Source organism: Bubalus bubalis, chromosome 7, assembly GCF_019923935.1.
Source record: "Bubalus bubalis isolate 160015118507 breed Murrah chromosome 7, NDDB_SH_1, whole genome shotgun sequence".
Taxonomy (NCBI): domain Eukaryota; kingdom Metazoa; phylum Chordata; class Mammalia; order Artiodactyla; family Bovidae; genus Bubalus; species Bubalus bubalis.
In genome coordinates this window covers 57,519,329-57,546,653 of record NC_059163.1, presented here as the reverse complement: position 1 = coordinate 57,546,653, position 27,325 = coordinate 57,519,329, and the positions used below count along the sequence as shown (strand labels likewise).

General features: G+C 44.6%; 1 protein-coding gene across 17 annotated transcripts in view; it reads right to left on the bottom strand.

The window, feature by feature from the left end:
* The window catches only part of APBB2 (amyloid beta precursor protein binding family B member 2), a 377,673-nt gene that overhangs the window by 88,145 nt on the left and 262,203 nt on the right, over positions 1–27,325 (bottom strand). For 13 of the 17 annotated variants that reach the window (XM_044945932.2, XM_044945931.2, XM_044945935.2 and 10 more), the window contains 3 exons: positions 24,362–24,424; positions 23,897–23,982; positions 23,742–23,802 (listed from right to left, as the gene is read on the bottom strand). In XM_044945932.2, the coding sequence (XP_044801867.2) occupies positions 23,742–23,802; positions 23,897–23,982; positions 24,362–24,424 (210 nt within the window). The remainder of the gene's footprint in view (positions 1–23,741; positions 23,803–23,896; positions 23,983–24,361; positions 24,425–27,325) is intronic. The other 4 variants (XM_044945945.2, XM_044945948.2, XM_044945947.2 and 1 more) reach the window with 1 other exon arrangement.

Here is a 27,325-nt window from a genome sequence, read left to right as displayed (position 1 = left end):
ATGTGATATAATACGTAAACAGTGGATTGTATTAGTCATTTCCTGCACAGGAGCCAGCCTGGCATTTGGAGGCCTATTTTTATCAATGGAAAAGTTGAGTGGAGGTGGGTTCAACCAGAAAATTTGGCCCAGTGTTTCCACGATGTCACAGAACAAATTAGATGTACGTGCATGTTTAAACATACCTGCAAGTACAGTGCATCCAACAAATTTATATGCAGTCGTCATCGTCTCTCTAGCAGTCACTGTTTAGCCAGTGCTTTCTCTGGGCTGAGTATTTTGTATTAATATATAAAATTAAGAGCCTGGGCTTGGCAGGGAAAGCAAGGCAGCCCTGACATTTACAGATCACTTTCGCAATGCTTCGCAGCATACGACAGGTAGCACAACACGAGTTCACAATCCTACAGAGCAGCAGTTCTTTATTTTACACGTGAGAAATCGAGTCTGGAGAACCAAGCAGAATCACCTCGGGCCACACGGTAAATAAGCAGCAGCCACAACGTGATCTGAGGCGTAGTTCTCAAGGCAGACTGCTGTGTTGTCTTGACTTTACAGAAGAGGAAACCAGCTCAGTGAAGTTCAGCAAAGGGACACATCTGGGGACCGGCTGGACCTCCCCGCTGTCAGCATTACCTGTTCTGGAAACAGAGCACTCCATCCACAGGAGGGTCCCCAAGCACAAGCCTCTTCTGTGGACCTCTGAACGCCCACCACCCCAAAGAGGGCCTGACATGTGCTACACGCTCAATAAACATTTGTCAAATGAAGACACTGGAGCTGGAGACAGACTGGAGTACGGTGGCAAGACAGCAATGGAACTGCCCGGACCGCTATTCTCTGGCTGCTCCCTTGGCTAGTTAATTGATCTAAGTGTCTGCCTCTGTGGAGGGATAACTCCACAGGTGCTGGTGAGAATTCCGCCTTGAATAGGCAGAGAGCCTAGCACAGAGCAAGTGGAGCCTGGACTATGGCAAGTGCACGGAGCCTGGACTCTGAAGCCTGAGCACCTATGTCTGAATTCCAGCTCCCCACTTAATTCTTGAGTGATGCAGCTTTCTCACCTGCAAAATGGAGACAAGGACAGTCTTATGACCTAAGGAATGTCGGGAGCGATAAATGGTGCGATACCTCTAATGTGCTTAGAATGGCACTTGGTCAGTCTTCGATGTGTTGGCTATTATTATTATTATGATTATGATTATCTCTGAATTTTCAACCAATCTGATCTAGGCCATGCCTGGTGACATAAGGGCTTCCCTGGTGGCGCAGTCAGTAAAGAATCCACCCGCAATGCAGGAGACCCAGGTTTGTTCCCAGGGTCGGGAAGATCCCCTGGAGAAGGAAAGGGTGACCCACTCCAGTATTCTTGCCTGGGAATTCCCAGAGGAGTCTGGCAGGCTACAGTCCATAGGGTCACAAGAGTTGGACATGACTTAGCAACTAAGCCACCAACACTGACATAAAAGTCATATAAAAATATCCATTTAGCCAGTAAGGTGAGCTAGGGTCAGATATCACTCACCTCCAAGTGCCTCCATTCTGAGACCAGAGGGCCAATCCTTCCATAGGCTAATCTGTGCCCAGTGTCCAATCCATCCTTATTGGTCTAATAGGAGTCCCATCTTCACTACCTGGTGGGGCCTTCACACAGCCCTCCAGCCAGCAGCCCACATTCAAGGGTTCTGGTACACATGACCGAGGAAAAACCCGAGTCCTGGCTGTGTTTGCAGCCCTTCTCTCTGGGCTTCCAGTTGCTTCCTGATTGACACACGGGCTCCCAGCAGGTCTGGGAGTCCTGTCCCAGAGCAGCGTGTGGTGCTCATGTCCCCTCTAGGCCTCAGTGGGATCTGGACACCTCCTTGTCATACGGGCCCTCTGTCCCAATCCTGACTCTGAGCTGAAGACCACTGAGATCCTACAAGGACAGGCTCATTAGATGGGTCCCTCTGGACATGGAGCAGGCCTGCTGAGTCTTTGGAGAGTAAGACTTGGACCATTCCTACACTCATCCAAGCAACACTGGACAAAAATTCAATACTTCAACCGCTCAAAAATTCAAAAGCTTCCACAGAAGATGATTTCTAATATGCTATGTAACGGTGGATTTCTTACAAAGGGAGGTGGGATATGGGCAGAAGGGGGCACTTCTTAAACCTGATGCCTGGCCCTTCCAGCTAGAGCAACTTCAAATTCCACCAGCCAAACACCCAGTAGCAGCCTCCCGCAGATGGCCCAGCCTGCTGCAGCCCAAGGCCTGGGAGATCTCAGAGTCACCACGAAACATCTCCAAGAACCTTGATCTGACAGTAACCACAGAAACTTCTCCTGGTGGGACAGTGGGACAAAAGGGAACTTCTGCTGCTGGAGACACTCGAATGCCAACAGAAGCTGAGTCTGCGGCAGTAAACATCGGCTCATGGCCCACACTCTCAGAGCCTGAGTCAGAGCCCACGCCCAGCCAGGCCCAGCAGCGAGGCTGGCAGGAGCTGTTCCTATTTCTGCAGAGAAGTGGCAGATGTCCTCACTCCTGGGAAACTATTCTTCTCCAGAAGCGTGAATGATATTTTAGTTTTCCCCTATGGGAGTCTTGGAGAAGATCGAGAGGCAAGTTGTATGGTCCACATGGTTGATTTACACTATTGATTTTATTTCTGCTGCTGCAGAGTTGAGAAGCCTTATTTGCAGAGTAAGCATAGAGTAAAACCATAATGAATACCCAAGTTCTGCATGTAAAGTTGGCTATTTTATCTTGCAGGGAAAGCAAGATGACTATGTGAACTCTAGAGGGGTTGCTGATCCAACAGAAAGTGCAGAGAACCTGAGGTCAGGAGACAGGCTGCACCCTCCAGGCTGAGAGTTGGAGACCTGGGGTTGGCAGGGCTGGGACACTGCTGTCTTTTGCTATTTCTCTCTCTCCCCACACCGTAACACAAATTACAAGAAGGCAGAGGCTTGCTCTGCAGTCTTCTCTGCCCCAAGCACAGAATATGATCACTATGAGGGTTAAATGAGTTCATACGTGTCATATAGGCTTTGCACAGTATTTGGTGTTTGGTAAAAGCTATACTCCAGCTTCCCTGGTGGCTTAGTGGTAGAGAATCTGTCTGCAATGCAGGAGACACAAGAGAGGCAGGTTTGATCCTTGGGTTAGGAAGATCCGCTGGAGGGCATGGCAACCCACTCCAGTATACCTGCCTGGAGAATCCCATGGACAGAGGAGCCTGGCGGGCTGCAGTCCATGGGGATGCAAAGAGTCAGACACGACTAAAGCAACTTAGCATGCACACAAAAGCTATACTCATCATCATTATTGGGACTGATTGTAGTTTTTATTGTTGGCTTATAAGAAAGATTTTTTTTAAAACTGCACTGCTCACCAAGAAACAAAATATCTGCAACTTTTTACAAAGGGTCTGAGATGAACACAGTGAACTCATAGAGTGTGAAGACCTACAAAGACCGCAGTTAGAAGCAAAGCTGTTGGTTTGATCAACCCTAAAGGGAGATTTACCAGATCCTCGCTCGCAAAGCGGACTCCTAGAAGTCTACACAGCATGCACACGGGAAGAGCCTTTACCCACAGCATAGAGCCTAGCACATAAGGACCCTGGGGACCTGGAACCCAGCCACCTCATTTTATAAACAAGTAAACTCGAGTCCCGAGAGTGCTGCAGAGCTGCTGCTAACAAGAATGAGTTTCTGCCTTGTGGGGGGAGTAGTGGGCATGGAAGGTCGTTCATCAAAGTCTTCCTTAGTCACGACCATTTGCTGAGATGGTCCCTGACCAACTGGCACCAGAGCGCGATGCAAAGATGAAGGGAGTGTGAGCAGATGCTCTTCCAAGTCATTTACAGCAATTCAAGAAGAAAAAAGAGTTCTAAGTAGTTGTTTTAAAGGCTTTGCTTAAAATTAGCTCTATTGAATTCATAGGGTAGGAATGTATGTACACAGAGCTGAAAAATTAAAATGGAGCAAATTTCCAGCAAAGACCAGCAAAAACCAAAGTAGGCTTTTAAAGGCTGAAAACCTACTCCCAGAGATGACAACATATCTGAGGAACAGATGTATCTAGGACTACAGCCAAGACGGACAGACCAAAAGGACTTCTTGTGGCCCCTCCTCACAAGTGGGTAACACGCCAGTGTCTCAAGTAACTCAGATTATGTCCTGTGAGTGGGGGGACACAAGGGAAGAGGGAGCCTTAAGGAACCCTGTAACTTCAGAAACTGGAAACCACTCTAGGATTCACCCTAGTGATCACACAAAATAACCATGGGGGGCCCAGAGAATGCTGCAGGGCAATGGATCCCCAAAATTCTAAGAGGAGATGTGACTCTGCAGACTGGATGCTGTCACAAAGCTTTGAGATGGTAGTAAGAAAGATGACAGAGACTCACAGATAGGAGCAGAGAGGAGTTCCTGGTGGCAAAGGACAGGAGGAGGGAGAGAGAACTTCACATTATTCAGGGACCCAGCCTCGGGGTCTGGGGACCTCAGGTCCCCACAGCTCCTGATGTTGCCCAAAGCTTATTATGCCATCTGTGTGACAGCGCAGCTGTGCCCCCTGAATGGACCTGGGGTGGAGGTCCAGTGATTTGGGGCAGACTGCTGGTCCAAGTTCAAGGAGAAGACTCATCAACAAACTCAGCTCCCTCTTTCCTGGGTTTCCACTGTAGAAACAGTAGCTCATCTCTTAATGCTCTGATGTTCTTTGAATTAATGCCCCAGTGTCCTCTAAGCCTTGTTTTCAGAGCCAAACTGCAAGCTCTGCTTGTCCCTTTTGCTTGATGGATGAGGCCCATCAAGGGGTAGTGACTCACCCAGGGTCTTCCGGCCCATGAGTGGCAGGTATGGGTAGGCAATGGGGTCTTCTGATTCTCCCCCTTGCCACCTCCCCCAGGAGCCACCTGAGATGAGACCCCTGTGTGTGCTTTTTCTCGTCTCCCACAATGCCTAGGTAAGTGCCACACACATCAGCAGCACTTAATATCTGTTGATTCATTTTTTTCTTCTAATGAGAAGATGCAGGGTCTCCTAAAAAAAGTCACGAAACGAACTAAAGCAATATAAATTTTAAAGAAAGGCGAAGGAAGTCTGCATTAATTTTTTCAGAGAAGAATGAGAAAAGCTATGGAGAAGTAGCTGGAAAAGTGTTGGGGAAGATGCAACCCAAAGTCCTCCTTCTACATAGGGCATCAAGTAATGAGCAGGGGCTCTGGAATGACAAGAATTTGGAGAGAGGGAATGATGAACTTTTTTTTAAATTCTATAGCTTGTGATTATGCTTTTTTAAAAAATAAATTTATTTTTAATTGGAGGATAATTGCTTTACAATATTGTGTTGGTTTCTGCCATGCATCAACATGAATCAGCCATAGGCATACATATGTCCCCTCCCTCTTGCACCTCCCTCCCACCCCTCTAGGTCACAGAGCACCTGATTTGAGCTCCCTGCGTCATACAGCAAATTCCCGCTGGCTATCTATTTTACATATGGTAACATATGTAAACATATGGTAACATATATGGTAACATATGTTTCAATGCTACTCTCTCAATTCATCCCACCCTCTTCTTCCCCCAGGCTTCCCTTGTGGCTCAGCTGGTAAAGAATCTACCTGCAGTGTGGGAGACCTGGGTTTGATCCCTGGGTTGGGAAGATCTCCTGGAGAAGGGGATGGCTACCCACTCCAGTATTCTGGCCTGGAGAATTCCATGGGGTCGCAAAGAGTCGGACGTGACTGAGCAACTTTCACTTTTGCTTTTTTCTCCTTTCCCCACTGTGTCCACAGTCTGTTCTTTATTTCTGCATCTCCACTGCTGCCGTACAAATAGTTTATCAGCACCATCTTTCTAGATTCCATATATAAGTGTTAATACACGATATTTGTTTTTTGCTTTCTGAGTTACTTCACTCTGTACAATAGGGTATGGAGAAAAGGAAACCCTCTTGCATTTCTGGTGGGACTATAAATTGATACAGCCACTATGGAGAACAGTATGGAGATTTCTTAGAAAAATTAGGAATGAAACTACCATATGGAGCTTCCCGGGTGGTCAAGCGGTTAAGAATTCACCTTCCAACACAGAGGACATGGGTTTGATCCCTGATCCGGGAAGATCTCATATGCCATGGAGCAAATAAGCCTGTGCATCACAGCTACTGAGCCTACACGCCCTAGAGCCTGCTCTGCAACAAGAGAAGCCACCACAATGAGAAGGCGACCCACTGCAATTAGAGGGTAGCCCCTGTTCACAACTAGAGAAGGCCCACGGGCAGCAGCAAAGACCCAGTGCAGCCAAAAAGAAAGAAAGAAAAAACATTACTGTATGAGCCAACAATCCCACTACTGGGCATATACCCTGAGGAAATCATAACTGAAAAAGATACATGTACCCCAATGTTCATTGCAGCACTATTTATAATAGCTAGGATATGGAAGCAATCTAGATGCCTATCGACAGATAAATGGATAAAGAAGTTGTGGTACATATATATACACACAGTGGAATATTACTCAGCCATAAAAAGGAACACATTTGAGTGAGTTGTAATGAGGTAGATGAACTTCTCAACATAAAGGGATAAAACAAGGAAACTCTACCAAGGGGGCTGTGGGCTCTTTACCCCCGGGGCAAAGTTTTAAAACCAGGATGTTGGATTAACTGTCCCGAGTGATGTTCCTGTTTCAACAGAGATGACCACCTTAGAGGTGCTATCCAAGTTATGATTCTGCATGCAAAATGCAACCTCTTTGAAACTTATTCCCAACAATACATGAGAACCTCAACTGTCCCACTTCTCAAATTGCTTTGGGAAGAGTCTTTACATCTTGAAGGAGAAGAAGGTAGTTCCTACTTAAGCACATAAAAGAGGACACAAAATAAAATGTTTATTTCTCTCTTGAGAATCTCTTCACTTATTAACAATGTGGAGGGCCCCAGTGCTGGCAAAATCACATTACCTTAATTCTACACAGCTTCCTTTGGGGAAAACGGGGACCAGCTTCACCTAGCACACCCCCACCCCGCCAGTACAAAGTGAGCACTGGCACGCGCTCATCTCGGCAGACGTGAACCTTCCACAGAGAGAGGTCTGCAAAGAACTCCAGAGGAACATGGAGGTTCTGCATAAATGTGATACAAAAAAAAAACTATGGGCCAATGGTAAATTTCTGAGCTTCCTGTGTCAATTTCCCCCCACCCCTCACCCCCATGTGTTTAATAAGTTTAAAAAAAGATTTTGGGGAAAATGTTTTATAGGTGCTACATTATTTATCTACACTTATCTTGCGGACAATATAAGTGCTTTAATGCTGTTAACGGCAGCAGGCCAGACTCCAGGCCAGACTCTGCTGCAATCCCCCATTTCTGGCAGTCTTTGTAAATTCTGAAATCACTGCAACCACTGGGGAGAAGTAGCAACCAGGGAAGGAACAATCTAGAGTTTCCTGTAAAAGGAGGGCAACTCTGATGTCAATAATACAGAGAACCTTGGAATTTTTGTTTCTGCTTTGTTTTAAAGCTAATCTAAAGCTCCTGGTGGCTGAAGCCCAAAGCTTTTCAACCAGAACTCAGAGGTCTGAGACCAACCTTAGGCTTGGCTTCTCCCTGGGCATTGCCAAGAGAAGACTCTCATTACTGAACTCAAGTCACTGCCATCTGGGCTGAACCGCTGAGGGATTCTGAATTGATGCAGGATTTACATAAATGTGCCTTAACATACAGAAGAAGGGCAGAGTAATATGCTGTGTGTAAAGTGAGAAATCACACACATACACACACAACTGTAACCAGTTAAAAACTGTTTCAGGATTTGTTTTGTCTATTAAATGAGGCACCACACACTCAACTCCATTGACACAGAGGAAATTCTTTATTCCTATTGTCATTCTCTCCTTTCTGAAAATTAGATTAAAAATCCCTCATATAACTTGTATAAGCTGGTACTGTCTGCATTTTCTGTAGAAGGCAATGGCACCCCACTCCAGTACTCCTGCCTGGAAAATCCCATGGACGGAGGAGCCTGGTAGGCTGCAGTCCACGGGGTCACTAGGAGTTGGACATGACTGAGCTACTTCACTTTCACTTTTCACTTTCACGCATTGGAGAAGGAAATGGCAACCCACTCCAGTGTTCTTGCCTGGAGAATCCCAGGGACAGGGGAGCCTGGTGGGCTGCCGTCTATGGGGTCACACAGAGTCAGACACGACTGAAGCGACTTAGCAGCAACAGCAGTCTGCATTTTCATTAATAACCAGTGTGTTACCAGACATTATTTGTTTTATTTTCTAAAGTCGGAAAAAACGAAAGTAATCCTGCTTCACTTAAGCTACAACACGCTATAATACGCCAATTGCTAAAATGATTCCCAAACCAGCTGGATTAGAGAGGGAGGGAGGGTGGCCTAAAGATGGCACGCTTGGGACTGGGCTCAGCCCCACACTGCCTCTAGCTGACGGGACCTACACAGCAGCAAAAATGAGTAATTCACCGTGACTGATTGGTCTGCTGGGAACCATTACATCAGAATTTTCTAAAGAAACTCTTGGAAGACCAAAATCACATGTCATATACATCAAAGCATTTCTATAACATCTTACTTTGTCTTCATAGTAACACTATGAGTATCCCAACTAGGCATTAGTGCCATCCCATTTTACATATGAGATAAGTGATGTCCAGAGAAGTTTACAAAGTCACAGAATAGTATTGGGGCCAGAACCCGGGTATTCTCGCTCCTATTTCATACCCTTTCCCCTTGGAACATGGCCCTACATTAGGGACAAAGGCTCTGGTTGTTCTTTCCTCTTTGGTCTTTCACTGGGAGTCAGCTGCTTCGACAATCCACTAACACACACACACAGACACACAGACACACACACACAAAAGATAATTTTTTTCCTCTCCATCTTCCATTGGCATGCCTGCAAGGCCATGGGAAGGCTCACCTCCATGAGAGGAAGCACAGCCCAGAAGTGAAAAGCTTGGTCTCTGAAGCCAGGCTGCCCAGGTTCACATCTCAGCTCTGCCATTTATCAGCTGTGGAACTGTGGGCAGGATTCTGTGCCTCAGTTTCAACTAAATATAGGAGAAATAAGAGAACACAGCTCATAGGGCTTGCAGAAAGCAGGCGCTGGAAGCAGGATGTGGGTGTCGCAACTGCTTTTCACAGAGGTGCTAGATAAGCCTGAAAGAAAACGAGCTTTTTCTGACTTTAGCCCCAAACCACCCTGGTATATGTGTACCCCCATACAAAAGCATGAATTTGAGCAAGCTCTGGGAGTTGGTGATCAACAGAGAAGCCTGGCGTGCTGCAGTCCATGGGGTCGCAAAGAGTAGGACAGGACTGAGCGACTGAACTGAACTGATACACACTAAATGATCAATGAACATCAACAACCATCACTGGTATTATCAGAACACAGGCTTTAGAGTTGGCTTCAATCGGGTTCAAATTCATCCACAGAATAGATTCGTCATTTTAGGAAAGTGACCTGGGGTCTCTGAATCTCAATTTGCTCATCCATAAGATGGGAGGAACTATGCCACCCTCCTTTGCAGGGCTGCTCCGAGAATCAGACGGCCTCTACTGCAAGTAAAGCGCCCAGCATACGGCTGGAGCCAGAGCTGTTAGCTACCTTCTCCACCCACCCTCTACCGTTGCCAAACGATCAAGGTCTACGTTGGGTATCCATTCGTTTCATTGTTTCCACATCTCAACCAAAACGTGGCAGACATGGATTAGAATACCTGCAGCAGGAGAGAGGTCTTCTTTATAAGGTATTTTATTTACTAAGTGGCGTTGCCTCATAGCATTAGGTGAAGAGGGAAAACTGAAATTTTCTATAAAACAAGCTCTAGGTTGCTATCGCTCTCATTTGAACTCACAGCTCTGACAAAATCACAGCTCTCAGAAAGGCTTTTTGAGAAACCATATATTCTGGCTTCTAAGGGCCGTGTGTCACTTACAATAGGCCAATGTTTCAGCTTTGTTAGAGACGGGGGTAGTATGCTGGTGAAACTGACCACTAGGAATGTGGCTGGAGCAGAAAAGTGGCCTCAGGTGGGGACCTGTATCCCCTTCTTGAGCAGCAGGTTTGCTGAGAGAATGAGCGACTCTAAAGGAACCCAAAGTGACACCTTTCTGCTCTGTGCCCACAGGAGGTGAACTGTAGCATTGTTTGGCTGGAGATCTGGGTTAAGAATGTGCTGGTTCAGTTTTACTGAAGTGATTCTCAGTCTGAGGATTTCTTAAGGTCAAATTGAATTATTTTTAAATAGTCAAAAATTGAGCTATAATCGATATATAACCTTATGTAAGCTTAAGGAACAGCATGCTGATACGTTAGTATATTTCAGTAAGATCACCACCGTAGCGTTCACTAACCCCTCTATCACATTGCATTTTTATCATTTCTCTTTTCTGTTGGAACAACCAAGACCTAGTCTCTTAGCAACTTTGACATTTTCCATTCAGTATTGTTGACTATAATCGCTACACTGTATTGGAGCTCCAGGATTTATTTACCTCCCAGCTGCAGGTATGTACCCTTAAACATCTCCCATCTCCCTCTTCTCCAGCCCCTGGCAACCACCAGGGGCTATTCGGTTTCTATGAGTTCAGCTTTTTTAGATTCCACATAGAAGAGACGTCATACAGTATTTGTCTTTCTCTTAGTGTAACACCCTTAAGGTCCACTCACATTGTCACAAGTGACAAGCTGAATACTATTCCATTGCATAGATATACTACATCTTCTTCATCCATCTGCTGATGGACACATAACGCTGTTAAACTATTTATGGATTATGCTTAGTGAACTGATCTCAAATGTCTCCTTCAACACAAAGCAACTGAAATTCCACTTATAGCTGCAAATTATCTCTCCCTTCTTTAAGTTCAATAACATCGTAACTGTCATTCTTAAATGAGACCACCACTGTCTCCGCTATTATCTTCTTTTGCTCCCCTCCTCGATCTGATTGACTATATCATCTTGCACAGCACAGTTGTGACTAAGTACAGCGTATACAGAACGACTGGATGGATGACTTGGTTGCAGACAATTTGAGGGCTGTCACCCTTGGTGTCAATTTAAGAGACCGAAAATACACGAGCCTGACTATTAAAACCATTTCCTTAAAAGCACCAGAACCTGGAGCAGAGAAAGATCTCAGTCTTTGATTCTTGTGGCTTCATACTCTGATGAGATTTTAAATAGGAGGCAAGAGAGTGAGAGAACAGTGTGGCTTAGTTAAAACGCCTCAGTGTCTGAATCATTCTAATAGTGCTCTAGGAGGAATCTCTGTTTCTTTGTCAATTTCATTAACTGAAAATAAATAAGAAATGGCCGCAGTACTCCATCAATACTGGCACCAGCATTAAGTCCTGGGAAGATAATGCCCAGTACGTGTTGCTTGGAATGCTAGCTTCAGGACCCCTAGGTCCCGAGCAGCTGGCTCTCCCTGGAAGGCCCTGCTGCTGCTGCTCTTTCTGCTGGAGGATGTTCAGCTCTGCGACCACCCGCAACCCGGAATTCTCGACCAGGATCTCACGGGGCCAGGACGCCCACCTCTGCCACGGCTGCTGGGGGCCCCCATCACTGACTTGCCTCCTTCCTTCAGGAGGAGGAGGAAGTCTGCCTCTCCTTAATTAGCCTCCCAGGCACCTGCCCACTGCAGGGCGCAGCTGCCAGCGGTGGGATAACAATGCAGTTCATTTCAACAGCGCCTTTCAAAACCCAGGGTTCACACGGCTGCCAATTCCTCGACTGCTCATTCAGGCAAGTGAAGTGACCAGAAGTTTCTAAGGGAAAAGGAGCCGTGGTTCTGCTGGAAACACAGCATTATGCGTGGTCATGTTGGCAAATAAAGGGAGGAAAACAGTTGTAGAAACACAAAAGCTGTCCTCTGGGCTGGGAGACAAAATGAGTACTGAAGGCCACTGGCTCAGTGTCCAAGAGGCAGCGAGTGCCGCTCTGCTCAGCAGAAAATCATGCTGGTCCACAGTCAGGAGCCTGGCTTGAGTCCTGCTCTCCCCAGACCAGCTATACCCTCCTGGGCAGATGACGCGGCCTCTCTGTGCTCCGCCCACCTCTCCTAAGGCTTAACGAGATGGTCCTTGTTTTCTCTTTGTGAATGTCAACCTGAAAGCCATTTCATTTGGCCAGGACTTGGTATGTTCATCACTGGCTCTGTGCCTTGGTTTCTTGATTCAACTGTGTTGACAGCCATACCCTTCACTGAGGGCATTTTCACCGAATGACTAAAACATGAGAATGACATCTGTCATAGACTGTATGTCCCAAAGATGTCAATGATAAAGCTCCCCCGTCCCACATGCTCTTAGCAGTGTGACCATGACATTCTCCCTGAGAAGGTGGAGTCCGTGTTTCCACCACTGGGTCTGGGCTGTGACTGCTCTGATCCATGGAGTACAGTGGAAGTGACATGGGGCTGTTTCCTGAAACAGCCTCATCTCACCTGCTGGCTTCAGCTTCCTACTCCTTGGAAGCCAGATACCACATGAGAAGTATACCTGCCTACCCAAAGACCACCACTCTGTGAGAACTCCAAGCCCCGTGGAGAGGCTCTGGAGGATGAGATGCCACATGAAGAGAGACAGTGGCCTAGGAACACTGAGCTACCAGGCATGTGAGTGAAGAAGCCATCATGGAAGTGGATTCTCCAGTCTCACCTGCTCCCAGATGCCTCCATGTGGGTTAAAAACGAACTGCACCACTGAGCCCTTCCCAAATTCCTGAATCCACCAAATTTGTTTCATGAGCGAAATAGTTGTCTTAAGCAACCATGTTTTGGTATAGTTTATTACACATAATAGAGTTTTGCCAAGAAAATGCACTGGTCATAACAAACACCCTCTTCCAACAATACAAGAGAAGACTCTATACATGGACATCACCAGATGGTCAACACCGAAATCAGATTGATTATATTCTTTGCAGCCAAAGATGGAGAAGCTCTATACAGTCAGCAAAAACAAGACCAGGAGCTGACTGTGGCTCAGACAATGAACTCCTTATTGCCAAATTCAGACTGAAATTGAAGAAAGTAGGGAAAACCACTAGACCATTCAGGTATGACCTAAATCAAATCCCTTATGATTATACAGTGGAAGTGAGAAATAGATTTAAGGGCCTACATCTGATAGATAGAGTGCCTGATGAACTATGGAATGAGGTTCATGACATTGTACAGGAGACAGGGATAAAGACCATCCCCGTGGAAAAGAAATGCAAAAAAGCAAAATGGCTGTCTGGGGAGGCCTTACAAATAGCTGTGAAAAGAAGAGAAGCAAAAAGCAAAGGAGAAAAGGAAAGATATAAACATCTGAATGCAGAGTTCCAAAGAATAGCAAGAAGAGATAAGAAAGCCTTCTTCAGAGATCAATGCAAAGAAATAGAGGAAAACAACAGAATGGGAAAGACTAGCGATCTCTTCAAGAAAATCAGAGATACCAAGGGAACATTTCGTGCAAAGATGGGCTCGATAAAGGACAGAAATGGTATGGACCTAACAGAAGCAGAAGATATTAAGAAGAGATGGCAAGAATACACAGAAGAACTGTACAAAAAAGATCTTCACGACCCAGATAACCACGATGGTGTGATCACTGACCTAGAGCCAGACATCCTGGAATGTGAAGTCAAGTGGGCCTTAGAAAGCATCACTACGAACAAAGCTAGTGGAGGTGAAGGAATTCCAGTTGAGCTATTCCAAATCCTGAAAGATGATGCTGTGCAAGTGCTGCACTCAATATGCCAGCAAATTTGGAAAACTCAGCAGAGGCCACAGGACTGGAAAAGGTCAGTTTTCATTCCAATCCCAAAGAAAGGCAACGCCAAAGAATGCTCAAACTACCACACAATTGCACTCATCTCACATGCTAGTAAAGTAATGCTCAAAATTCTCCAAGCCAGGCTTCAGCAATATGTGAACCGTGAACTTCCTGATGTTCAAGCTGGTTTTAGAAAAGGCAGAGGAACAAGAGATCAAATTGCCAACATCCGCTGGATCATGGAAAAAGCAAGAGAGTTCCAGAAAAACATCTATTTCTGCTTTATTGACTATGCCAAAGCCTTTGACTGTGTGGATCACAATAAACTGTGGAAAATTCTGAAAGAGATGGGAATACCAGACCACCTGACCTGCCTCTTGAGAAACCTATATGCAGGTCAGGAAGCAACAGTTAGAACTGGACATGGAACAACAGACTGGTTCCAAATAGGAAAAGGAGTACATCAAGGCTGTATATTGTCACCCTGCTTATTTAACTTCTATGCAGAGTACATCATGAGAAACGCTGGACTGGAGAATACACAAGCTGGAGTCAAGACTGCTGGGAGAAATATCAATAACCTCAGATATGCAGATGACACCACCCTTATAGCAGAAAGTGAAGAGGAACTCAAAAGCCTCTTGATGAAAGTGAAAGTGGAGAGTGAAGAAGTTGGCTTAAAGCTCAACATTCAGAAAACGAAGATCATGGCATCTGGTCCCATCACTTCATGGGAAATAGATGGGGAAACATTGGAAACAGGGTCAGACTTCATTTTTTTGGGCTCCAAAATCACTGCAGATGGTGACTGCAGCCATGAAATTAAAAGATGCTTACTCCTTGGAAGGAAAGTTATGACCAACCTAGATAGCATATTCAAAAGAAGAGACATTACCTTGCCAACAAAGGTTCGTCTAGTCAAGGCTATGGTTTTTCTTGTGGTCATGTATGGATGTGAGAGTTGGACTGTGAAGAAGGCTGAGCACTGAAGAATTGATGTTTTTGAATTGTGGTGTTGGAGAAGACTCTTGAAAGTTCCTTGGATTGCAAGAAGATCCAACCAGTGCATTCTGAAGGAGATCAGCCCTGGGATTTCTTTGGAGGGAATGATGCTAAAGCTGAAACTCCAATACTTTGGCCACCTCATGCGAAGAGCTGACTCATTGGAAAAGACTCTGATGTTGGGAGGGATTGGGGGCAAGAGGAGAAGGGGACAACAGAGGATGAGATGGCTGGATGGCATCACTGACTCGATGGACTTGAGTCTCAGTGAACTCTGGAAGTTGGTGATGGACAGGGAGGTATGGCGTGCTGCACACGGTCGCAAAGAGTTGGACACGACTGAGTGACTGATCTGATCTGATTACACATGTACATAGGAAAATATAGCAGAAACAATTGTTATCTGCAGTACTGGACAAATACAGATGGTCTCATTTTAACAGACCTGTTCCTAGAAGCATTTGCTGAAAATCAACACAAAATTACACAGGAAATTATTTTTTAATCTTCTGTATTTACATTTAAATTTTGGAGGATTTCCCTAGTGGTCCAGTGGTTAAGAAAAATCCACCTGCCAATGCAGGGGTCATGGGTTGGATCCCTGGGCTACTGAGCTCACTAGCTGCAACTGCTGAGGCCCATGCTCCGCGTCAACAGAACGAGAAGCCATTGCAAGGAGAAGCCCACGGACAACTAGAGTAGCCCCTGCTGCTCTACTCAACTAAAGAGAGCCCTCATGCAGCAACAAAGACCCAGTGCAGCCATAAATAAATCAATAAATCTGGGGAGAGAATCACCAAATCCCATTGCAATCCAAGTACACTCATTGGTTAAGGCCTCGTTTCCTTCTGGAAAGCCACATAAGCCATCCTTACTCCCAGCCAGGGTAGATGTCCCTGGCAGAGCATCCATCCATGGCACTAGAGCTCAGCACTGACTTTGCCTGTTTGCTCTCTTCCCCTTGAAGGCAGGGATCATAGCCACTCCTCCTTGTAAGAGCTGAGTCACAATGGCTAATGCAGAAAGTATGACTGAGATAGTTCTAACCACTTGACATATTATCTTATGTTTGTATCAGCTCACTTAATGTTTGCCATAGCTTTGTGGGGTAGGCACTATTATCACTCCCACTCTCCAGATAAGGAAACTGAGGCACAGAGAGGCTAAGTACCTTGCCCAACGTTACCCAGCTAAGTAAGCAGCAGAGTCTGGCTTTGAACCCAAATAGCTGGGGTCCCGAGTCCATGCTCTTGGCCATTATAACACACGACTTCTCCTTTAATATTCAGGATTCAATAAATGTTTTTGACTCAATTAATGAGTCAACAACAGAAATCAAACCCAAGCTTCTCACACAGATGAAGATTTCTGAAAGAAAAAAATCAGTGCCATGTGAACAAAAATCAATTCTAAGAACTATACTCAGACATAAAAAATCCCATATAAATGCTAAATAATGATAACGAACTTGCTACAAAGACCAGAAATAAACCTGAATGAGAAAAGATACTCCCTACCCTTCCTGTTTATCTATTAGTGCTAATCTAGTCAGTAGCCACTAATATAATTACTTCGGGAAAATCTATTCTAATAGGAACCAAGGGAGGACACAGATAAATAAAGCTCACATACAAATACTGGAATCTCAAGTTCATTCACCGTTCATTTCTGAAAGTATCTCTACCAGACCTACTGATCTGTTATCATCTCTTCCCCCTTTGTCTCCATCTGGGCCAGGGTATAACAAAAGAGGAAGGAGACAAGCAAAGCTTTCACAAAAAGCAATGCCTGGGAAAAACACCCCTGATACACTGAGAACTGGCTGCAAGTGGCCATGACTGAACTGGGAGGTCCTGGATACAAAGACTGCAGAGGATGCATGAACACAAAGCCTTGTTGACCAGATTTCAAACTTTTTACTGTTGCTACTTGACAGCATGTTGTGTACAGACCAGCAGCATCAGCAGCACGCTAGAGCTTAGCAGAATTGCAGTACCTTGCAGTCTGGCCGCAGGACAACTGAATTCGAATTTGCCAACGTGGGCAGGAAAGTTTGAAAGCACTGAAAAGGACTGGACCACGTGAATGTGGGGGGACGGTGGAAAGGAAGGGAGGGGGTCTGTCCTGAAGCAGTGACCCTCTGGTCCCCCTACCCTGCCTTACCTCCAATATTCCTGCTACCTCCATTCCAAATGTCCCACAGCCAGTGACCGTAAAGCTCATGGAAATGGTCACTGGGAGTGGGCAGACACCAACTCAGACTTCGTGGAGTCAAATGCAACAAACCTAGAGTCCCAGTTCCACAGGTTACTGGCTGTGATAAAAGAATTATTTAACCTGTTTGAAGCATGAATTTCTCATCTGTAATACGTGGGAAATAACCATGGTGCCTTGCATTTGCAGGAAAACTGCATGTTAGTCCCCGACACAGTGCAGGGCGCAGGAGGAGAGTGAGGTCAGAAAAGGGAGCCAGCCCTGCCTCCAACCCTCCAACCCAGCCCTCTCTCTGGACCTGGAGACAGAGCAGACGGAACTATTTCATCTCCAGATGCCAGAGATCAGGACTGCTCATTCCACTTCAGATCTCAGAACCAGACTTCATTCCTCAGAACCAGAAGTGACTTAATAACATATTCATTTTACAGCCAAGGAAGCTGAAACCCAGATAATTTAATGCTTGGGACAATACCATCTTCCTTACCCGGTTCCTTTGTCATGGATGCCAAAGAGCAGTGTTTTAAATGCAGATCTAATTACTTCTCCTCACAAATATCCTGAAAATGATCTGTTATACACTCAGAGAAGACAGCAGGATGGGGTGATCAGAGGCCCAGGAGACCGCCTTCGAATACCATCTCCACCACTGATTGTGTGACCCTAGTAAAGTTATGTACTCAAAATTTCTGGAGCTTACCTTTTCACCTGTAAAGGAGGCCCATCAGATCATCTTTAATGTCATTTCTAGCTACAAGCATCACTGACTCAATGGACATGAATTTGAGCAAGCTCCAGGAGACGGTGAAGGACAGGGAAGCTTGGCATGCTGCAGTCCATGGGGTCGCAAAGAGTCGGACACGACTGAGCGACTGAACAACAAGCTACAAGCAATTCAGTCCAAAAGAAATGCCAGTTTCTCTATGGATGTGATTTTCAATACTGTCCACAAGATGGCAGAACACTTCCTTTACAGAAGTCCAGCATAGGGACACAAAGGGAAGAAATTCTACGGAATTAGTACGTATTTTTCAAAGCATTCAGTTTTCAACAGTTTAATTATAACTGGATTTATCTTAGTGTTACTCATTCTGGTCAAGCATTTGGCCAGCAATAAGCCATATGCCATGAGAAAAGGAAAGTTTCAAAGGGCTAAATTAGGATTTTAAGGTATGAAAGCCAGATGAGCACAGGGGTAGACTGCGGAATTATGGAAATTTATAAGTGCAAGCGACCTGGCCACCCAAACATGACAAGAAACTGCCTTCTTGACAAATGAAGCACAAAAGGCAGTTAGCTACAAAATGTTTGGATATACAAACATTTAAAAAACATTTTCACATAAAGAATCTGAAAAAGAATAGATACATGTATATGTATAACTTGAGTCACTCTGCTGTATACCTGAAACTCACACAGCACTGTTAATCAATGATACTCCAATATAAAATGAAAAGTTTAAGAAAAGCATTTTCACATGGAAAAGTGACACAAAATAGACAAAGAAAAAATAATGAGATTACAAACCAAGTTTTGAATTTAAAAATGCAGAGAGATTAAACATCCTGCGCTGTCCGAAACCAAAGAAAGACCTAGAAGAATGACTGGTAAAATCAGGATAGATTTTACTTAATAGTTCTGCACCACTGTTCCGTTTTGACAAGGGCACTACGGTTACGTAAAAGAAAGGGAAGCTGGGTGATGGGAATATAGGAACTCTCTGTACTATCTTTGCCACTTTTCTGTATCTCTCAAGTTATCCCAAACTAAAGTTTTCATTTTAAAAATGGAGAGAAAAGCAAGAGGAAAAAACACCCAAGAAAGGACAGAAACATGGAGTTCCATAATAAACGCAGGGTTTTGTAACTGTCAAAACAAATGTCCTAGTTGATCATTTAAGAGGGGGAAATTTAAAGTAGGATCCTGGTAGTAGCTCACATGCGATACAACTAATAATGTGAATAAATAAAAATGACAAAGCCTAGAGAACAGTGGGCAGCGGACACAGGTGTCCTCTGGGGCGTTGCAGATGGAATTACATGCTGCTGCAGCCTCTCCGAGAAACAGTTTTGCAATAAGTGACAGAAGCCATAAGCTGACAGCCTTTGACCTGGTAATACTGGTTTCAGCAATCTGTACCAAAGCAATGATTTACAGGGGAAAAAAGCCACCTATTTTTATGAAGTTGTAGCTCTGCTCTGTAGCACTGGAAATTGTATGACTACTGGGTGTTTAGACAGATTACGGCGCAATTAATTAAATAGAATATTATTAACAGAATTAAGAATAATAAATTTGAGAACTGTGGAAAGGAACAGGTAAAATAATTTTTTAAGAGCTCAGTACATGCAATGTAGTATCCTGGATTAGGTCCTAGAACAAAAAAAGGGTCTTGGTGGGAAACACTGGAAAATGGGAATGAACAAAGCCTATTTTAGTTAGTAATATGGTCTCAATATTATTTTCTTACTTTGGATAATTGTCCATGATTATGAAGATGTTATTATGGGAAGATAGGTGGAAGGTAATATGCGAACTTAGTCTTGGTGACTTTTGTATAAATATATAATTATCTTAAAAGAAAAAGTTAAAGAGCTCAGAATTATATACAAACTTATGCATACACGGCAATCAACTAAAAAACACATTCACTGCATAAAAAAGTAGGTCGGCTCATAAAACACTGTCAGAGTTATAAAAATACTTTGCTCTTGCGGGAAGGGGGAGGTGGTGTGGGGAGAAGAGATCATTTACGCTAGTACTTAGATTTTCACTGAGCTACTGATATTCAGGATGTTTAGACTCAGAGTGGCTGGAGGGAATTTTGAAGTATTCACATCCTGATGGCCTAAAAACAACTTTTGTTTTTCCAGCAACTAGGTTTCATTGAGGGAGTAAGGAAGACACTTTCTCTAACAATCTATTTATTCTCCAGGGACTGTATTTAGAATTCCATCATACATGAAATTAAAAAAAAATTTTTTTTCCCCTAAAGAAATTAGGACACCTTCTGCTTGTTTACGGGGCACTCAGTTTCCGGGTTGTTGGCAAATTAAAAAGAATGGAAAGGGTTAACTAAAGATACCCTTTAGATATCTTTAGATCTATGGAAAGCTTGAACATCTGGGAACCTAAATCTTGCCACTTCGCCTCCTTAGGTGCCCCAGCAGCATAAACAGGCAAGGAGAAACCAAGAGGCAGATAGGACAGGCCAGGGGGTGGTGGCAATGGGGAACCCCTCCAAAGTGGCCTCATCAATGTCAGTTCTAAACCAACGGACTTATTCCCAATTTGTAAACAATAATTTCATTTAGTGTTGCTGGAAACAGCACTGAAGGATTATCTGAGCCTTCCCTGCAGGGTCTCCCCCGGCCCACTTCCATCGCAGGGTGGTGAGACCCTGCATCCAGAGAAGCACAGCGAGACTCCTCAATTTCCCCAAAGGGACTCCATGTGTGTGGGGCATCCAAAGTGTGTGGCTCTGCCAACTGCCAGCCACTCGATGAGCCCCACTCCAGCCACCACTGCCCCCCCCTCCAACCCAGTCCTTCCTCCTGTTTCGGCCCAACTTTTATCAAAAGCCTGGTTGAAATGACACCACTGAGGGATGGTCTGAAAAAACCTGTGGCTCATCCGTTTCACTTCTAGACTTCACCTCTGACTCAAGTCAGACCAGAAAGCTGGTCCACACTGTCATAATTCTCCACCAATTTACTTGAAATGGGTTTGCCCTTTGCTTCCAATGAGCAAATTTCAAATTTCTCTCTCCCTCACACTCTCTGTGTACATAAGTGTGTGTGTGTATGTATCTATATACATACTCCAAATATACATATATATATTTGGAGTATATTACATTAATTGATGGTGGCCCCTAAGAGAAGCTCCAATTGAGACTTTTTGGGGGACAATCTAGTGAGCATGGGCTCTGGAGCCAAATCCTGACTCTGCTATTTAACTAGCTGCTTAACTTCCTATGCTTCAGTTTCCTTATCTGCAATAATGATACTGAATCCCTTGAATTTTTGTGATGATGAGAGTTAACAGCAATGAAGTCTTTAGGATTATGTCTGGCAAAAAGTTAGTACTCAATAAATATTCATTATTACAATTATTTTATAATAGATCCCTGGAAAAACCATTCTATTCCATCAGGACCTGAGATGCTTCTACCTCATGCACAGTGCAGGCACGGAGGGCAGGGGTCTGAAACCCTTCTCTCCTCCCAACAAGCTTGGGGTCGCCAAGAGTGCCAGTGACTTTCTATAGCAGGTGGACCTTCAGAATCTAGGTCCCCTAGACCTAGGGGAGGGGTGAGGGAGTTAGAAGCATGCATTGTTTGCAGAAGTTCTTACAAGATTCTGAGATGCCCCTACAGGAATTCATACCATTTACTGTTAAGAATCCTCAATGTAAATAATCACCAGGAAGCACAAAGATGAACCCAAAGGTCAATGTTCATAACTGTGCCAAGTCCTATACGCTGAAAACCACACTTTTTCCTTCTCCCCAGTCTGATCTGTCCTAACTCCATCTACTGTCCCAGTACAGACAGATGCACTGATTATTCCATTATGTTTTCTGTGGCTTCTAAGTGTTCTTATAAGTCTCCTCAGATCTTTTATGGAACAAAGAAGGATATAAAATAAAATAAATAATACAATACACACACTTTTTGTTTTGAACTAGGTACAACTTCAGTTACTTATGAGAAAGCCAAGCCCCCTTATTCACACAGATTCCCAATAGGTGCTGGAATAGACATGCTGGCCATAGAATGGGGGAAGATCGAGAATTCAGTGAGCAATAAACTGGGAGGAAAAAGAGAAAGTGTCATCTTAGGTAACAGCTCAACCAGGCCTCCTATTCCTGCTACTAATTTGATCTGCGTTCTGTGCATCACCCTCCTGGTCTACTCTCGTCAGTTTCACACTCAGCTTTACAGACGTCTCTGGCCCAGCCCTTACGGGTAAAGCAAAATGATGCTGCTGCTCACCTTTCTTCCTTCAACCTTTGCTGACAGCCCTTGTAAAACACCCGGTAGAAAAGCAAATTATTCACAGCCCGCCTTCCTGTGTTACTGTGTTCCTTCCCTTTCTCACCATACAATTTATCTTTAAAGGTCAGGGTGTCAGCAGCAGACCAAGAACTTGTTCAGAACACCGCTGGCTCTGGAGCAGCCATCATCCAACCAGTATGTGCTTAGAACAAAGCTCACCAAATTAAGGGCAACGGAGATTTCAACTGAGAGCCCTGGGATTCTTACAGAACCAATGGCAATGTGGCAGCTTCCAGCCTAGGAGCCACGGTTTTGAACCTGGTTGGTGGTCCCCCCCTTAACTGCTGCTACAGGAACCTATTTGCTGTTTTATGCATCGACATAGATCTGCTTTGGGATTCAGAAGAATATCTAGGTCCTGCTACATAAGATGCAAATGAAAATGTGTTTAAAAAGCAGTGGGAAAAAAGCTATAAAAAAGTATTGACATGAAGCTTTTTCCTTTCTTCTGCGTTCTTTCTCTAGATTCCTAATGGTGTTTTTTCACATGTATTCAGTGTTGGGCTCTCTTGAGGATGGGGATACTTACAGGGTGAGTGCAGACCACCACAGGCTGCTCATCCCCACAGACCATCAGCTGCTGGGATGATGTACCACGCCCTGGCCAAGAGTGGGGAAACTGAGCCAGGAATCCCCTTTCCCATGGACCCACCACCCTAGCTCACAGTAAACGGACGACCCTCCAGTCTATTACAGCACCTGTATCAGGGGATGCAAGGTACCAGGGCTGGGAGTGGGCAGGGCCCCACTGTGTCACCCACTGAACACACCGCTATGCTGTCTGCCCAGGTTGGGCAGGTCACTACTTTGCTCCTTCCTAAGACACCATGGAGACTGTGTGCCTAACACAACCCTCCCCGGGCTCACACCCAGCCCCATACCGGGCTTGAAGGCAACAGCAAGCAGTGGGTAGGGGCAGGGATAGGGAGGTTGGCAGAGCCTGAGGTGCCAAGAAAAGGGGAACAGGGAACCGAGAAGCAGAGGTAGGGAGGTGGCAGGACTGTGCCTAAGCCAAGGCTCCAAGCCCCCCAGTGTACTCTCCACCGCCTCACTGGACTTTGCTTAGAGAACACAAAGGCAAAGATAAAAGCTTTAAGAACATCAAGTGAGCACCTGCACAGAGAAACACAGGGCCCTGATTCTCAGGGACAATGTACAACTGTCACAGCTCATACCCAGCACCAGAAGTCCAGAGCACAAGTGCACTCTCACTTTCCACCATAAAACAGGCCAGCGCTTACGACAGGGATGGCAAGGAGCTTTCACTGTGCAATGTATGAGCTGCCCTGGAGGAGATGGGCGTGAGGGGTCCACAGCACCTGTTCAACTCCCCTTCCACTGCATGACAGGGTAGAGCCTGGCTTATCTTCAAAGGCTTCTGAAGCCCACCTGTTCAAACAATAATTTTATCGTGCTGCACAAAGAACTGATGGAGTGAGATACAAGCAGAGTTGTGATGATTACAGAAACCCTCCCAAACCCAACTTGGCTGAAAGGATTTACTTTAAGTGTTAGGGAGATTAGCAACCGAGAGAGGACTCAGGGATAATTGCTTATTAAGTGGGTCTGGGTTGACAGTTTATAAAAACTGGGCCATTATCCAAAGTCATTATTCTGATGCAAGACTATAACCTGGTCACTAAAAGCACATTTCTTACAAACCTTAGCTTCTGGGTCACTGTTGATACTGCAAGAATCATCATCATCGGCATGTGGAGCATGTCTAGAAAGAAAAACAGAAAATGGGACTTAGGATTCTATTGCAATCTCCAGCTGCACAAAGCTACACCTTCTGGCAGGTACGTCCAATGCCCTACCTGAGTTTCAAGGATGCATAGCGCAGGGTGGCTCCTTCAAACTCTTTTAAACTGGGGTCCGGGTTGACTGTGGCCGCGTGCAAATCCTAGAGGAAATGAGATCCCTGTTAATGCACAAAGGCAGAGACCTAGGACACGGCCTCAGATATTAGAGGGGAGAGAAATTCTCCCAGCGCAAGGCAGAGAGTGTACGTGAGCTCAGGCAGAAAAAAAGGCATGCGTGGGCTGCTGATGCTGGCTCGGTGCAAATGCCGGTTCTTACGAGACAACAGGAGCCTGGGGCGACCAGCCTGAAGGCATTCACAATGGGAGACATCAAAAAAAGCGACATGTGTGAGCCCCACCGCCTGAGCCAGAAGCCCCTCAGTCCGTCCCTGCAGAGTGCATGATGTTCACAAAGATGCAGCCACAGCCATGCAAAAAGGACAAAATATTGAATGAGCTAAAATCTGACAATATACTTGCCTTCCAAATGTCACTATTAATCTTTCCCCCATTCAGAACAGCAAAATCACTCCATGGCTGTTTCTAGACATACAATTATTCACATAGGAAAAAGCACATTGATTTAAAAAAAAAAAAGAAAATAATAAAAAGGAAAGAAAAGAAAACACACACACAAGACACTGTTGTTAGCATTGATATTCACGGGGATGGGTTAGGGAACAAATTCACTCTAACAGCAACACGTAGCTTGCTCTCCCTAGATCCACATCATCACTAGAGGCCCAGGGTAGGAGGGCAGGAGGGCGCTTTAATTACTTACCAAGACGAATGGCTGAATGTTATTACCAGACAGGGAAGTTACTATCTACATGTGGTCTTAAAAGCACACAATATGCACCAAAGTATTAAAGCCCTAGCACACCTAATTCCATAAGAATTTTTTCTCTCCTATTAACCAAAAGAACTGTTTTCTTGAGGTATGCTGGTCAATGAGTTGGGTGAAAACTGGGGAGTGTCCATAGCTAGGGGCATAACAAAACTAGGGGCCCAATTATCTCCACTTCAGAAAAAAACAATAATAAAGGAGGGTAAGGCACCCTGCCTGACCTCATCTCCCTGAGATTTAATCTAATAAAAAAGAGTCTAGACAATCTAATGTAAATTCCTCTCATTCATACAAAGGTGTACTTCCTTGCCACCCAAGCCTCTTCACAAATTAATATTCAGTCACAAAATACTTTCCTAAGCATAGTTATTGGAGAAGGCAATGGCACCCCACTCCAGTACTCTTGCCTGGAAAATCCCATGGATGGAGGAGCCTGGTGGGCTGCAGTCCATGGGGTCTCGAAGAGTCTGACATGACTGAGCGACTTTCCTTTCACTTTCTACTTTAATGCATTGGAGAAGGAAATGGCAACCCACTCCAGTGTTCTTGCCTGGAGAATCCCAGGGACAGAGGAGCCTGGTGGCTGCCATCTATGGGGTCACACAGAGTCGGACACAACTGAAGCGACTTAGCAGCAGCAGCAGCAAGCATAGTTATAGGACAAAGCGTGAAGCCTTTCCTTGCTGGCAAACCTCTTATAATAGACCTAGAATCTAAACGACTCCTTCTTTTATTCACCTCGGATAACATGGGACCATCTTTTTTCTTTCTACTCCATTAACTGAATATTCAAATATTTTTTATGTGACGTTTGGGGAATTAAATGATACTAATAAGACACCCAGGTACACTCTCACGAATTTGTTCCATTGATTTGTCAGGCAGATCTCTTTTCTTGAATAAGTCAACAGGAGGAACTCTTCCACTAGGTAACTTTTCAACTAAAGTTCTTTGAAAGTGAGATGGTAATACTGACCCATAGCTTCGACACACAATGAATACAAGTTTCAAAGCCACTCAGAACAGAAGTGGCTGAGTTCAAACGTCCCAGGTGTTGACAAATGCATTTATTTGGCTCTGAAGGCCTCTCTGAGGGCAAAATCATTGCAAATTTGATCTATCATCACTGCACAGCTGGCGTCCCTGTTGCTTTCTTTTCTGGATTAGGCAGCTGACCTGCACTTTTTCAAACTTAGACCACTGGGTCTATGTATTTTTTAAAACGATCTCTTTTACCGAGCGCAGAACAGGAAAGTTGTCCAGCCCCTCACCTCTTTCCTCCCTCCATCCTCCAAAAAGTATTCGGTTTTCACTAAGGAGAAAATATTACAGGAAAATCTTCAACCTGTCAGTTGGGGGGACCTGCTGCTGCTGCTAAGTTGCTTCAGTCGTGTCCGACTCTGTGTGACCCCACCGATGGCAGCCCACCAGGCTCCCCTGTCCCTGGGATTCTCCAGGCAAAAACACTGAGTGGGTTGCCATTTCCTTCTCCAATGCATGAAAGTGAAACGTGAAAGTGAAGTTGCTCAGTCGTGTCAGACTCTTAGCGACCTCATGGACTGCAGCCTACCATGCTCCTCCATCCATGGGATTTTCCAGGCAAGAGTACTGTGAACCCCCTAAAATGGATGTGGGGTTTTTTCTCCCTAACTGCATTCTTGTGAAGAAATTTTTTAAAAAGGCATGTGTCTGACAAAAGTAATCTGAAATCAGAAATCATATTCAAAAAACACTGTGTTGGGATTATAGAGAGTGAAAGAAGAGCATTTTTAAAAACAAGTATTCAGAAAAGGCTCTGGCATTTAATCAAACATTTCTCTGTACATGTGTGTTTAAATTTTTATATATATATATTTTCTCTTTGGATGCAGGAGTCCCGGTAAAGTAAAAGTCGTTTATGCTTCTAAGACTGTATGAATTCAGCTCTCATGCTACAGAGACATGAATCAGTGGGCAAACTTCCAACAATCACATTTTATAGATTTAAATAAACAAAGGTGATATACAGTGATTTTGCAACATCTTAAAATAACATATAAGTATTCCTAAATAAACCCTTTAGCACGGAACTCAAGCAAAGAAAAATGGAAACTAGTGTTATTTACCATGAACAAGACAGAGTCTTTTTTTCCCTCCTAAATTTAAAATTTTCACTGACAATGAAGATGAGAAATGTTGTCCTTCACATAAGTGATTGTAATTTTTCTTTTTTAAAATCAAGGGCAGTGAAGGACAAAAACAACTTGTCTTAAATTTTAAGAACGATATCGTCTATTCATCTATTTTTTTAATTAAGAGAGAATACAACATTTTAGCTAGTAATTTAAAGAAAAAAGAAACCAACAGAGACGCTTGGGTTCTAAGGAAAGTCTGTAGTTTGGGTGATAGGAGTGAGGGATGAAAGAAAAGAGAAAGACAATAAAAGAGGAAAGGCAGGTGGAGTAACCTAGGAAAGACAGACACAGGATAGAGATAAAGGGAGAACAGAGACCATCGGGTGTGAGCAACAGCCTCTCATGGATCATCTCTCGGGCAATGCAGCTAAAAAGCCTTGCACGGCTGAGAGGTGCTGGTGTCAAGTGTTACAGTGGGCACAT